Source organism: Neophocaena asiaeorientalis, unplaced genomic scaffold (genome assembly GCF_003031525.2).
Source record: "Neophocaena asiaeorientalis asiaeorientalis breed wild unplaced genomic scaffold, Neophocaena_asiaeorientalis_V1.1 scaffold30, whole genome shotgun sequence".
NCBI classification, from domain to species: Eukaryota; Metazoa; Chordata; class Mammalia; order Artiodactyla; family Phocoenidae; genus Neophocaena; species Neophocaena asiaeorientalis.
In genome coordinates, this window is record NW_020174923.1 from 7,318,683 (window position 1) to 7,332,743 (window position 14,061).

Sequence of the window (14,061 nt, forward strand, 5' to 3'; positions counted from 1 at the left end):
TCTGTGGGTGCAGCGGAGGAGGTGGTGGAGTACTGCTCCTTCCGGGACGAGGATGACGACTGTATATACAGCTACACCGTGGAGGGTGATGGCGCCCCCGGGCCCAACAGCACCGTCCTGGTGCAGAGGAGGAAGGGTGAGCTGGAGCGCCGGCCGGGGGCGTGTGGGTGGCCTGTCGGACCCCGGTGGGGGAAGTGGTACCGACTTCCTCTCCTTCCTCCCTAGACTGCCCCCCCGGCGCCTTCTGGTGGCTCATTCCCCTGCTCGTGTTCCTCCTGTTGCTCCCGGCACTGCTGCTCCTGCTTTGCTGGAAGTACTGTGCCTGCTGCAAGGTGGGGGCTCCCCCCGCCACCAGGGTCCCTGTAGGTGGCAGAGGCCAAGCGAACCCACATGTTCTGCCCAGCCCTGGTGCCCTCCCCACACCAGCCTCTCACCTCTGCCAACCATCAGTGGCTGGATACCTGGGAGCCCCTGCCCGGGGGTCAGCCACGTGCAAAGGGTCACGAGAGCTAACAGGGAAGGAAGGGCTCTGCCCACCAGGAGCTGACAGTCTACTGGGGAGGAAAGACAGGAGACAGGAAAACATGGAGGACGGCATGGCACGGGATACTGCATTGTAGGGAGCAGAGACAACACTGCAGTAACCCCCAGCGTTGTGGGATATTAGTGTGTGTTACAGAGAAAAAGAGTTCTGTGATCAAATACATTTGAGAAAGCGGTTTCTTCTCTGCAGGACTTCTCAGAGCCTTTGATCTAGTTGTATGAATAGTGAAACTATAAGGGGAAGGAATTCCGTGCTTCCCAAATGGGTTTGATCACAGAATCTTTACTTTCCAGAGTATACAGCAGGACCAGGGTCCCCTGGCACACATTTGGGGAACCCTCTGCCCCATCACCCTCTGTGTACCCACCTTGTGTGCCACACACCTAGACCCCTGCAGCTGCCTGGATATCCTGGTGTCTGGGAAGGCACCTTTGCCCCCTCTGGACCGTTGGCATGGGTGGCAGTTGGTGGCGGAAGGGGCTTACCTAGGCTGGGGTGGCTGTCTCAGCTTTCGTCCTCACCCACCTTGTCTCCTAGGCCTGCCTGGCCCTTCTCCCGTGCTGCAACCGAGGTACGGGCCAGCATCAGCAGGGGTGGCGGGCTTCTGCCCGCTCTTCCTTCCAGCTGGGGTGGAGGGGAAGCGGGGGCCGAGTCTGGAACAGAGGCGGGAGGCCCCGGGGTCCCACCTGCAGGGGTGTGGTGGGGAAGGTCTAGGGAGCGGCCCAGTGTGAGGACCCTGTCCCGCAGGTCACATGGTGGGCTTCAAGGAAGACCACTACATGCTGCGGGCGAACCTGATGGCCTCGGATCACCTGGACACGCCCCTGCTGCGCGGCGGGAACCTCAAGGGGCGCGACACGGTCCGCTGGAAGACCGCCAACGTGCAGCGGCCTGGCTCTGCCTCGCGTGCTGCCGGCATCAGCCCCACGGAGCTGGGTGAGGGCCAGGGCCGGGCACCGCAGGTCCTGGGGCTGCCCTTGGGGCCCGGGGCACGTTCACCGCTGCTCCCAGGTCCGGGATCACACCATTCCTATTTTCTCTGGGTACTGGGGTGCAGGCACAGGCCTGGCTGCCTTCTATCCTTCCCGATGGTGCTATCAGCCTCAGGTGCTCCCCTATCCAAGCATGGCTCCTAGACGGGGCTTCTGCGGTGCCCACTGTGCAAGGGGCTGACGACACCCCTCCCTGCCTGCCCCTAGCGCCCTACGGGCTGTCCCTGCGCCTTGCCCGCCTTTGCACCGAGAACCTACTGAACCCTGGCACCCGAGAATGTGACCAGCTGCGCCAGGAAGTGGAGGAGAACGTAAGGGCCAAAGAAACCGATCCCAGGCAGCTGGCATCTCTGGGCTGGGTGTGAGCCAGGTGGCGGGAGAGCAGAGGGAAGCAGCTGGGGAACCTGGATTTTTCCGGGCAGGAAAGAAGGGCTTCCTTGGACATGTGCCTGGCCTGGGATCATCCTGGGATCTGTTCCCTGTAAATGCTTCCAGAAGGGTGGAGGCAATGTGCGTGCCCATGGCCACGCCCCCAGCCCACCCCGAGAGGTCCTCTGGGCCTGGATGGCTCTGGGTGGAGAGGCTCCCCCAGGGCCCGAGCCTCACAGCCCTTCCTTGTCTGGCAGCTGCACGAGGTGTACAGGCACATCCCAGGCGCGCAGAAGCTCCAGCAGACCAAGTTCCGGTGGGTCCTGGGTGCCCGGGCTTGGGTGAGGGTGCTGCCCATGTAGCCAACGCCAGGGGATCTCCCCCAGGCAGCTCGTGCCTCCACCCCAGGGACCACCTGGCTCACGTTCCCCACTTTGTCCTCCACAGGCAGCAGCCCAATGCCGGGAAAAAGTGAGTCGAAGACACACAGGTGGGGTAGTACCAGCCCCAAGTACCTGCCCCCTCTGCCCCCTCCCCCACCCCAATCTCCATCTCCATCTCCATCCCACTGGAAAGGAGGGCTGTCTGTATGTCCTTGGGTAGGACCTTCATTGAGCCAATACCAGTATGAAGCCCTCACCAAAAGCCAGCCCCCGTACTAGAACAGGAAAACCACAGGGAACCAAGCAGACCCAGTCCTTGCCCTCGTGCCGGCGATAGCCCCCTACCCAGTACCCGGGATAGCCCGGTGCCCAGCTGCAGCCCTCCTCCGACGCCAAACGCCTTGATCCTGGAGGCACCGCTGGGTGCCAAGAAGATGGTCCGGTGGGTGACACACCTCCTTCCCAGTTCCTACCCCGAGTCCCAGCCCCCCCAGGGGAAAAGTGGGGGTGGGAACAGCAGGCAGAGAGGACAGAACTGCGTGCGCAGTAACAGAATACAGCTCTCACTGAGCACATCACCTTCAGTGAGAACCATTTAGACCAGCATTTTGAGTGCTTACAACGGGCCAGGCCTTGTTCTAAGGGCTTCATGTGTGTGGTTATCTTATCCAAGTAGATACCATTACTATTCCCGTTTTATATTTGAGGAAACCGAGAATCAGAGAGCTTAAGTAGCTTGCCCAAGGTTACCTAGCTGGTAAGATATAGAGCCAGGATTTGAACCCAGGCAGTCTGGCTTCAGGGCCTCTACCCTTCACATCTATGCTGTCCTCACTCTACTTTTGCTTCCGCAGCCCTTCCTGGCGAGGTGGGTGGGAGTGGTAGCCTCATGTCACAGATGAGGTTGCCGACGCTGCAGGGTGAGGTGGCCCACCACGCCGGGACCAGCCTGGGCCTCTAGGCCTGTCTGGTTCTGATGACTGCTTTTTGCTGCCTAGAATCTTGTCCACTGATGGAGAGAGGACAGGTAGGCGGGGCGGGACAAGTGCCAGCCTCCTGGCCAGCCTGACACCTCCCCACCCAACCCCGCCCCCAGGCAGGACCACACCATTGTGGACACGGTGCTGATGGCGCCCCGCTCGGCCAAGCAGTCCCTGCTGAAGCTGACGGAGAAGCATGTGGAGCAGGGGGCCTTCCACGAGCTCAAGGTGGCCCCTGGCTACTACACCCTCACTGCAGACCAGGGTAGGTGGCCAGGCTCCCTGTGCCCCTCCCTCTCACCTCCCACCCCTGTGCGGCCCCCTGACCCCCATCTGACGGCTCCCCACCGCCCGCCCAGATGCCCGGGGCATGGTGGAGTTCCAGGAGGGTGTGGAGCTGGTGGACGTGCGGGTGCCTCTCTTCATCCGGCCTGAGGACGATGATGAGAAGCAGCTGCTGGTGGAGGCCATCGACGTGCCCGCGGGCACTGCCACCCTCGGCCGCCGCCTGGTCAAGAAAAAACTGGTCAACATCACCATCATCAAGGAGCAAGGTCGGTCAGGGCGGGGGGGACAGGGGGGCCAAAAGGGAGGCTCTGGGGTCCCTTGTTCCTCCTCAATCCAAGTGGAAGTGGGGCCTGGCCATGTGGCCTAGGCAAGTGACTTAACCTCTGAGCCTTGGTTTCTCCATCTGTAAAATGGGTATCAGGCTCTTGTGAGGAGTGTGCGGCTGTACGTCTCCGCACAGTGCCTGGTAGTAAGCACTCAGTGTGGGAGCTTCTCTTATGATCACCAGAGGGTGCTACGTCCTCCTGGAGCCAGTGCACATCCCCCTCTCCTTGTTCTTCCCCTATGGCCTTTGAGCTTGGGAGACTGAATGGGGCCCCCCTAGGATGGCAGGGCATCAGAGCAGGAAGGGGACTGGGGCCTCCCTCTGCCCAAGCCTATCTAGAGGGGTGAGCAAGGCGTCACACCACTGTCACCCACGGTGCCTTCCCTGCTGGTTCCTCGGGGAACCTGGACTTGTTGATAACCATCTTTCCGGCGCCCGGAGGGTCTGTTCTGGTCCCTGACCCCTCCTCCCCACCTGCTCCAGGACCCCAGGACTTAGGCCTACTCAGTCTCAGCTCTCATGTCTGGTCTTGCCCCTGCCCGGCCTCCTTTCTCTGCCCTGACCCTTCCAAGATGTTAGTTGGACACTGTTCCAGCCTTGTCAACTTTTCCTGCAAGACTTTTCCAGCCCCATCCTCTGCCCTTCCCCAGAGAGGGGTGACAAGCAGACTCCTGGAGTCTGGGCCGGGCTGGGCCAGAGGGAGGGCGGGGGCTGAGAAGGGACTGTGGCCAAGACCCCCGACCGGTGCCTGGCTCCTTGCAGCCAGCGGGATCGTGTCCTTTGAGCAGCCCGAGTACTTGGTCAGCCGCGGGGAGCATGTGGCCCGCATCCCCGTCATCCGGCGTATCCTGGACAACGGCAAGTCCCAGGTCTCCTACTGCACGCAGGACAACACAGCGCAGGGCAACCGGGTGAGTCTGCACCACGGGGTCAGGGGCGCATCCCGAGGGCCCGGTGCGAGCAGGACATGGCGGCTGCCTGAGTCTCTGGATGCTGGTGGTGCCGCTGGCTGGCCTCCCAAGGACATGTCCACCTGCCCAGCCACCCTGCACTGGCACCAAAAGTGCCAGTGATGCCCTGAGCAAGGTCTCATCATGTCCAGACCATCCATGTCCCCCTCCCAACATCCCAGGATCCACCAGGACAGCCAAACTCTCCATAGAGAAATAGACACCTCCGTCTGCCCCTGTCCAGGGACTCTGGGCCTCTTGACGTGGGATCACAGACCCCATGTCCCTGGGCTGTCGTTGCCGGGCAGGCTGTCTCTGGGCCGTGCTACAGGAGCAGCCCTTCAGGGCAGGGAGGGCCGTGTGGTAGGGCAGTGTCCCCTTTATCACTGGGCCCCAGTCTCCGGGAACTGCCCAGTCCAGGTTGGTGGGTGTGCTTGGATTGGCTTACAGGTCTGTTTGTTTTTCTAAATTTATTACCAACATTTTATTTTTTATTTTTTTGGCCATGCCGCATGGCTTGTGGAATCTTAGTTCCCCAACCCAGGGATCAAACCCAAACCCGGGCCCATAGCAGTGAAAGTTCAGAGTCCTAACCACTGGACCGTCAGAGAATTCCCTACTACCAACGTTTTTTTAAACTAATTTTTATTGGAGTCTAGTTGATTTACAATGCTGTGTTAGTTTCTGCTGTACAGCAAAGTGAATCAGTTATACACATACATACATCCACTCTTTTTTAGATTCTATTCCCATATAGGTCATTACGGAGTATTGAGTAGAGCTCCCTGTGCTATACCGTAGGTTCTTATTAGTTATCCAGTTTATACCTATTACCAACATTTTAAAACTAAAAATATTCACATCAAAACTTCACTCAAAACGTAATAAAGTCTAGTCTCACTGGCCCACAGGCCCAGCCCACTTGGCAATCATGGGAGCAGGTGTGCACTCAGATGATCCCGACACACACCCTATTCTTTTTATCGGTAGGAACAGTTCTCATTACTGCTCCAGTGCTCCCCATAAAATCTCCAAAGAGGAATTTGTATGCCCAGAACCTTTTCACTGAATGTGCCGTATTATAGAGATTCTGGCTATCCTGTTATGCTTTTATAAAGATCCTTTGGGATTGAACTTTTTTTTTTTTTTTTTTGCGGTACGCGGGCCTCTCACCGCTGTGGCCTCTCCCGTTGCGGAGCACAGGCTCCGGATGCGCAGGCTCAGCGGCCATGGCTCACGGGCCCAGCCACTCCGCGGCATGTGGTCCCTTCCCGGACCGGGGCACGAACCCACGTCCCCTGCATCGGCAGGTGGACTCTCAACCACTGCGCCACCAGGGAAGCCCCTGAACTATTTTTAAAAACATTTTATTTTTCAACTTTTTGTCTTGAAAAGCTTCAGCCTACAGGAAGATGGAAAGACTAACAAAATTAGCACCCATTTACTCTTTACGTAGATTGACCTTGCTTTCTTTTTCTCTTTCTATATAGATGTATACATGCATGTGTGTGTGTGTATATATATGTATTTATAGCTCTATAACTGTAGAGAGAAAGGGAGAGAATATATATATGTACCTATAGCTCTATAACTGTAGAGAGAAAGGGAGAGAGAGTGTGTTTTGTTTACTTTTATTGGCTGAACTATTCAAGGTAAGTTGTTGACATCACATAGACCCTAAACCCTTCTGCAGGCGCCTGCTAAGAACAAGGGCACTCTACATAACTACGATAGAAATACCTGACTTAAGAAATGTCACATTGTCCTCATAATTAATAATTAGTCCATATTCGGATACCCCCATGTTCACATGTCCCAGTAATGTCCTCTATAGCTTTTTCCCCCCGATCCAGGAACCAATCAAGGGTATGACATTGCATTTTGTTGTCATGTGTCTTTAGTCTCCTTTAATCTAGAATAATTCCCCGGCTTTGTCTTTTGTCACCTGGACATTTTTGAAGCATCCCCCCCGAGGTCAGTTGTCTTGCAGGCAACTCCTGCTTTTCTTTCTGGGTTTTTGCAGCGTTTGAGTTTGTCCCTCTCTGCACAGTGCGGCTGGCTAGCAGTGCCTGGAATTGAATGTTAGTTTGCAGTGCCACCTAGTGGCGTCATGTGACGGGAGCTCAGGAAAGCTCTGGGGCATTGGGGAAAAAAAAAAAAAAAAAAAAGCTGGAGATTTTGGAAGTACCCCACCCCGGAGGCAGGGCCTGGGGGCTGTGGGATCCAGACTTCGGAGCCCCAGTGCGGGGTACAGTTCCTCCCTCCCTGTCTGGGGCCTGCAAATCTCAGCTCTCCGGGCTGAGTGCCTGCCTGTATGCGACCCTCCATATCTGCATCCCTGTCTCTGTGCCTTGGTTCAAATGCTGGTTCCACCACAACTACCTGTGTGAACTTGGGCAAGTTTCTTCACCTCTGTGTACCTCAGTTTCCTCATTTGTAAAATGGGGACAATAATATCTCTACCTCACACTGCCCTGAGGAGTAAACAAGCTAATATTTGTAATGCGCTTGACGTGCAAGAGGTATTGTAGAAACATAAGCCATTCCGTGTCCACGTGGGACAGTCTGTGTGTGAGGGTCTCTGCGTTATCTGTGAGGTTGGGGTGGGGTGTGTGGCCGTTACTCATTCTCCCAGGCCTGGTCTGACCCTGACCCCTTCCCACTCCCAGGACTACATCCCCACAGAGGGCGAACTGCTATTCCAACCTGGGGAGACCTGGAAGGAGCTGCAGGTGAAGCTCCTGGAGCTGCAGGAGATGGACTCCCTCCTGCGGGGCTGCCAGACCCGCCGCTTCTACATCCAACTCAGCAACCCCAAGTTTGGGGCTCGCCTGGGCCAGCCCCAGTCTGCCACTGTTATCATTGGGGACCAAGGTAGGCAGAGTCTGCAGTCAGCTTAAGCAGGGCTGGGGGCTTCTTGACAGTCTTAGCAAGTAAAAATACAGGACGCTCAGTTAAATTTGAATCTCAGATAAGTAACAACCACATTTGTAGTATAAGTATGTCCCATGCACTCTTTGGGATGTACTTATCCTAAAAAAGTGTTTGTTGTTTATCTAAAATTCCAATTTAACTAGGTATCCTGCCTTTATCTGGCAACCCTACTCCCAATCAGAGAGGCTGGGGTCATGTGGCCACCGGCCTGCTGCTGGCTGTGAATCCCACCACTAAGGGCCTTAGCCCTTTGACTTCAGCCTTAATTCCAGCTAAAATGCAGGTGTTTCCAGAAGGGGTGAAACAGTTCTTATGGGTCCTGAGAACTGTATAGTGGGGTCTGCGAGCCCACCCGGAGAGGAGGCTTGCCGAGAAGATGGGGCAGGAGGCGGAGTCTTGGGGTCCAGGAGTGATGGAGGGCGTTGGGAGGAGCCAGATGTTCTCACGTGGGACACACCCTAGGCTGCCAAAGGGAGAGAGCAAACTCGTTCCTCCTTCTCATCCCTCCAGAGACCCTCCTGGGCCCCCCCAAGTTTGGCAGGATGCCCTGTGCTTTACTAATGGGGGCACCAGCCCTCTAGAGACCCCCTTTGGCAGGTCTCAGTTGAGGGGGGGTGCGGGGAAGGAGCGTTGATGTTTTAACTGGGCTTCTGGCGCCCCCTGGTGGCGACGGTGGGTTCCTGCCCCCCTCAAAAGCGGGGTGTCTCAGCTGGCTTCCCCTGCCCTGGTTTGACCCACTACAGATGAACTGGACGGGAACTTAATGGGCCAGACCCTATCATCACCCCTACTCTCCCGGGGTGACCTGGGTGCCCCACAGAACCCCAATGCCAAGGCCACCGGGTCCCGGAAGATCCACTTCAACTGGCTGCCCCCTCCTGGCAAGCCAACAGGGTACCGGGTAAGGTGGGGGGCAATGAGGGTGGTGGATGGGGGAGGCTGGGCACATAGTGGGGAGGTGGCCCACCGGGGGGCAGAGGGCCCTTGAGGGAGAGGAGAGGGCATGCTTGGCCTCAGTGGACGGGGGAACCCCCATCTGTTCCCCGGGGGAGAGGCAAGTTCCTGGACTGTGGCCCCACCACCCCAGAAACACCTCTGCCCTGCCCCAGCCCTGCTGTGTGAACCTGGCAGGTCACTCGGTCCTGTCTGTGCGCAAAGGGGGTAAAACGAGGGCAGGGCTCAGTGGAGGGATGATCAGCTCTGCCAGCTGCTCCCTACTGACCAGCCCCGCCCCGGGAGCAGGTGAAGTATTGGATCCAGGGTGACTCTGAGTCCGAAGCCCACCTCCTCGACAGCAAGATGCCCTCGGTGGAGCTCACCAACCTGTACCCGTACTGCGACTACGAGATGAAGGTGTGCGCCTACGGGGCGCAGGGCGAGGGCCCCTACAGCTCCCTGGTGTCCTGTCGCACTCACCCGGAAGGTGAGGCCTCGCCTTTCTGTCCATCCACCTGTCTGCCCCCCAGCTACCCTGCTGCCAGCATGCCCAGCCCTGTCCCCCGACCCCCTAGAACTCTGCCCCCTCTCTGCGGCTGACAGCTCTCTTCCTGCATCCCCTCCCCCTCCAGCTCCCAGCGAGCCAGGGCGTCTGGCCTTCAATGTTGTCTCCTCCACCGTGACCCAGCTGAGCTGGGCTGAGCCGGCCGAGACCAATGGCGAGATCACAGCCTATGAGGTCTGCTATGGCCTGGTCAACGAGGACAGCCGTAAGGATCTGGACCTCTCCTTCTGCCCCCGGGGAGGGGGCAAAGAGTGGGAGGAGGTCACAGCATCCCGGGCAGTGGATGAGCCCGTATGTCTGACTGCCTGGGGCATCGTTAGGTTTGTGGTCAGGTTTGGGCTGAGTTGCATTCCAAAGCCAGGCCCAGAAGCTCCCAGGGCAGGTAGGGATGGAGGGCCTGAGATTATATATGTGCAGTGGGGTCACAGGTCCAGGGCTGCCTGCCCACGCAGGTAAGTAGAATGGCTCGATCCTACACGGTTCTCTTAGGGCCGGAGTCGAGTCGACAGATTTAGCAAATAAAAGCAGAGGACGCCCTGAACTTCTAACAGACAATTTTTCTAGTACATTTCATGCAATATTGTTATCTGGCAGCCCTAGGCCAAAGCACCTGGCAGAACTGTTATCTTTCTCCCAGTCCTGGAAAGGGGAGGGACCACCCCTGCCAGTTGTCAGGATGAGAAACTATTTGAGGGAACTTGGTCCCGCCTCTCGCCTGCTGCGGGGCCCTTCTCCTTGTGCTCTCACCTCCGTTTGGCCCATCTCAGAGATGGAGAGCTTACCACCCCCAAATAGGACCCGTGGCCCCTAAAGCGAGTCAGGCTTACCACCGCCAGGGTGGCCCAACAGGGCAGAGGGCAGCAGGATCGTTCTGGGTCTCGGGCTCCTTGCCCTTTACTAGCCTGGCTGGCCAAGCACAGCCTTCTCAGCAGCTGTACCACATCCTTGGCTCTCCACCCACGGGCCACTGTCAGGAAGTGTTTTCTGACCCAGCCTTTAATCCCAGGAATGACTGATGGTTTCAGCCCACGGCCTTGGCCTGCTGAGGCACGTGCGAGGCAGGCCCAAGGGCATCAGCGACTTTGGGGTGGCCCCCTTCCCTTCTCCCCCTGGTGGACAGAGATGAGAGAGGGCGGTTAGAGACTTCCCCCCGCTGACAGCCCAACGTCAGCCCATTCTTGGAGCACAGCTGTTTACTTACCAAACAGCATCAAGGGACTTCCCTGGTGGTCCAGTGGTTAAGAATCCATGCTTCCACTGCAGGGGGCACGAGTTCGATCCCCGGTTCGGGAATTAAGGTCCCGCAGGCCACGCGGTGGGGCACACAAATAGCATGAAGCTTAGCAGGTGTTGTTTTTCCAGAGCCCTCCTTTGGACCCCTTGGCAACTGGGACATTTTCTGGTCTCCCAGACGTCTTCCAACATAGAGGGCCCCATCTTGTCACATGGGGGCCTAGGCACCGTAACTTGCTTAGAGCAGCCTGGGGTCTCTTCCTTCTCTCTCCCAGGGCTTGCGTCCACCCTTCTAGGTGTGGTGGAGGAGAGCTGCTTCCCCTCTGCTCTCGCCCTTAGCTCTCACAAGCCTCAGCCTGTCCTCAGGTGCAGGTTCAGGCCTGCCTCTCTCCTCCAGATTTAGCAAATAAAAGCAGAGGACGCCCTGAACTTCTAACAGACAATTTTTCTAGTACATTTCATGCAATATTGTTATCTGGCAGCCCTAGGCCAAAGCACCTGGCAGAACTGTTATCTTTCTCCCAGTCCTGGAAAGGGGAGGGACCACCCCTGCCAGTTGTCAGGATGAGAAACTATTTGAGGGAACTTGGTCCCGCCTCTCGCCTGCTGCGGGGCCCTTCTCCTTGTGCTCTCACCTCCGTTTGGCCCATCTCAGAGATGGAGAGCTTACCACCCCCAAATAGGACCCGTGGCCCCTAAAGCGAGTCAGGCTTACCACCGCCAGGGTGGCCCAACAGGGCAGAGGGCAGCAGGATCGTTCTGGGTCTCGGGCTCCTTGCCCTTTACTAGCCTGGCTGGCCAAGCACAGCCTTCTCAGCAGCTGTACCACATCCTTGGCTCTCCACCCACGGGCCACTGTCAGGAAGTGTTTTCTGACCCAGCCTTTAATCCCAGGAATGACTGATGGTTTCAGCCCACGGCCTTGGCCTGCTGAGGCACGTGCGAGGCAGGCCCAAGGGCATCAGCGACTTTGGGGTGGCCCCCTTCCCTTCTCCCCCTGGTGGACAGAGATGAGAGAGGGCGGTTAGAGACTTCCCCCCGCTGACAGCCCAACGTCAGCCCATTCTTGGAGCACAGCTGTTTACTTACCAAACAGCATCAAGGGACTTCCCTGGTGGTCCAGTGGTTAAGAATCCATGCTTCCACTGCAGGGGGCACGAGTTCGATCCCCGGTTCGGGAATTAAGGTCCCGCAGGCCACGCGGTGGGGCACACAAATAGCATGAAGCTTAGCAGGTGTTGTTTTTCCAGAGCCCTCCTTTGGACCCCTTGGCAACTGGGACATTTTCTGGTCTCCCAGACGTCTTCCAACATAGAGGGCCCCATCTTGTCACATGGGGGCCTAGGCACCGTAACTTGCTTAGAGCAGCCTGGGGTCTCTTCCTTCTCTCTCCCAGGGCTTGCGTCCACCCTTCTAGGTGTGGTGGAGGAGAGCTGCTTCCCCTCTGCTCTCGCCCTTAGCTCTCACAAGCCTCAGCCTGTCCTCAGGTGCAGGTTCAGGCCTGCCTCTCTCCTCCTGTCCCTGCCCAGGTGACCAGGGCAGCCGTGCATTTGGGGTTTGGTTGTGGACAGGGAGGCACAGGTGCTGAGGGCGCCCAAGCCTCTGGAGCCAGCGTCACGCGGACGCACATGGACGCAACTGGTAGAGGTGACAGTGGGGCCGACTTGAGTCTAGTCTGTCTCTGCCACTTAACTTGGCAGAGGCTTCTCTAAGCCAGTCACACCCAGGTTCTCAGGGCTTGGCACGCAGCTGTGTTTCAACAGTTGCTCGCTCCCTGACTCGTTCCCCAAACTCCTGGGTGCAGTTCAGGGGCTGTGCAACAGTCCTGGTGCACCAGAGGCAGGGATGCACCAGGCCAGAAGCTGGATGACCCCTCTGAAGCACTCTCCCTGTCCCAGGACCCATCGGGCCCATGAAGAAGGTGCTGGTGGACAGCCCCAAGAAGCGGACGCTGCTCATCGAGAACCTGCGGGAGTCCCAGCCGTACCGCTACACGGTCAAGGCTCGCAACGGCGCAGGCTGGGGGCCTGAGCGGGAGGCCATCATCAACCTGGCCACCCAGCCCAAGCGGCCCATGTCCAGTGAGTGGCGGGTGGGAGGCACAGGGCAGACAGGGGCAGGCAGGAGGCCGAGGCTGGGGCCCTGGCTCACCCGCTCCCGCCCTGCAGTCCCCATCATCCCGGACATCCCCATTGTGGACGCCCAGAGCGGGGAAGACTACGAAAGCTTCCTCATGTACAGCGATGACGTGCTCCGCTCCCCGACAGGCAGCCAGAGGCCGAGCGTCTCTGAGGACACTGGTGAGTGGGCCTGGGACGCCTGCGAGGAAGGTGGGGGTCCTGGGTCGAGGGTGGGGCCGTCACTGGTGTCCAGAGAGAGCCAAGGGGCCAGTGAGCACTGGGCGTGACGGTCACACCAGAAGTCCCCTCTCAGCCCCAGTCGAGCATCTACAAAGCCGACGGTTTGGCAGGCAGCACACTGGCTCTGGGTACAGGGGGGACAAAGCCGACGTGGCCCCCGTAAATAGCATGCACGTCTGTGTGTGAGGACAGGCAGAAAGACGTGTGCTTGGGGTACATGCACACAGGCTCGTGCACATGGGACTGGAAACACAGTTTTGAGACTGGAGGGCTCACCAGCAGTGCCGTGGAATCAGGCCACCTCCCAGGGACAGGGCTATGTGGGAGGAGGCAGGCCTGGCTCTGGGGCCCACAAAGCAGTGTCTCCCCACACTGGCCCTGTTCCTCCTCCTTCCTCGATTCCTGTACAGTGTGACGCAAAGAGCCCTCGACTGGGACTCTTGGGGACTCAGTTTTAGCTCTGGCTCCACTGCAGGAATTCAGATGAATCACCCTCTCTGTGCCTGTTTTCTGGTCTGAAATGGGATGCCAATCACACACTACCATTAGTGAAAATCCTTCAGGATTTGTATTTTCTTCCATCCTCGCCTACACCAGGCCTCCATGGTGTCAAGCCTGGGTTTAAGGAACCCAAGCCCAAGGGTCTTGAGGGTTTTGAGGGTCTGAAGTAAAGAGCAGCTGGTGCACAGCAGGTGCCCCAGCTCAGCTGCAGTACACGTGGCTGCCTGTGACGCACTCCAGCTGCTGGAACCGCCCCTGGGAGGCCGGCAGGAGAGAGTTCACTCCCTCCGTTATCCAGATGGGAAACTGAGGCTCAGAGCAGGGAGTCCTCACAGCTGGCGGCAGAGCCCAGGCTCTGGTCCAGGGGTCTCCCCTCGCCAGTTGCAGCCCTGGCCGCCCTCCTCCACCTCTCGGGCGAGGGCCTCGCCGGCCACCGGGCTCCCCGGCACACACCCGGATCCCAGAGAGCCAGAGGACGGGCTCACGTCACAGCGCCGCCCGCCTCCTCCCCCAGCCCCTCTGCGCAGCCGCCCGCGCCCCCCGGCGGTGCCAACGCGGCCCTTCGTTGTTCCCAAGGCGGCAGCGGCTGGAAGTTCGAGCCCCTGCTGGGGGAGGAGCTGGACCTACGGCGCATCACATGGCGGCTGCCCCCGGAGCTCATTCCGCGCCTGTCGGCCAGCAGCCGGCGCTCCTCCGACACC

At 58.5% G+C, this 14,061-nt stretch overlaps 1 protein-coding gene across 2 annotated transcripts in view; it reads left to right on the forward strand.

Moving 5' to 3' along the window:
* ITGB4 (integrin subunit beta 4) overlaps positions 1–14,061 on the forward strand; it is a 32,881-nt gene that overhangs the window by 14,747 nt on the left and 4,073 nt on the right. For both annotated transcript variants that reach the window (XM_024760907.1, XM_024760908.1), the window contains exons 18-33: positions 14–136; positions 226–332; positions 1,082–1,115; positions 1,292–1,480; positions 1,744–1,847; positions 2,163–2,221; positions 2,353–2,376; positions 3,385–3,533; positions 3,628–3,822; positions 4,644–4,792; positions 7,501–7,705; positions 8,509–8,666; positions 9,008–9,188; positions 9,334–9,471; positions 12,398–12,580; positions 12,668–12,799. In XM_024760907.1, the coding sequence (XP_024616675.1) occupies positions 14–136; positions 226–332; positions 1,082–1,115; positions 1,292–1,480; positions 1,744–1,847; positions 2,163–2,221; positions 2,353–2,376; positions 3,385–3,533; positions 3,628–3,822; positions 4,644–4,792; positions 7,501–7,705; positions 8,509–8,666; positions 9,008–9,188; positions 9,334–9,471; positions 12,398–12,580; positions 12,668–12,799 (2,130 nt within the window). The remainder of the gene's footprint in view (positions 1–13; positions 137–225; positions 333–1,081; positions 1,116–1,291; positions 1,481–1,743; positions 1,848–2,162; positions 2,222–2,352; positions 2,377–3,384; positions 3,534–3,627; positions 3,823–4,643; positions 4,793–7,500; positions 7,706–8,508; positions 8,667–9,007; positions 9,189–9,333; positions 9,472–12,397; positions 12,581–12,667; positions 12,800–14,061) is intronic.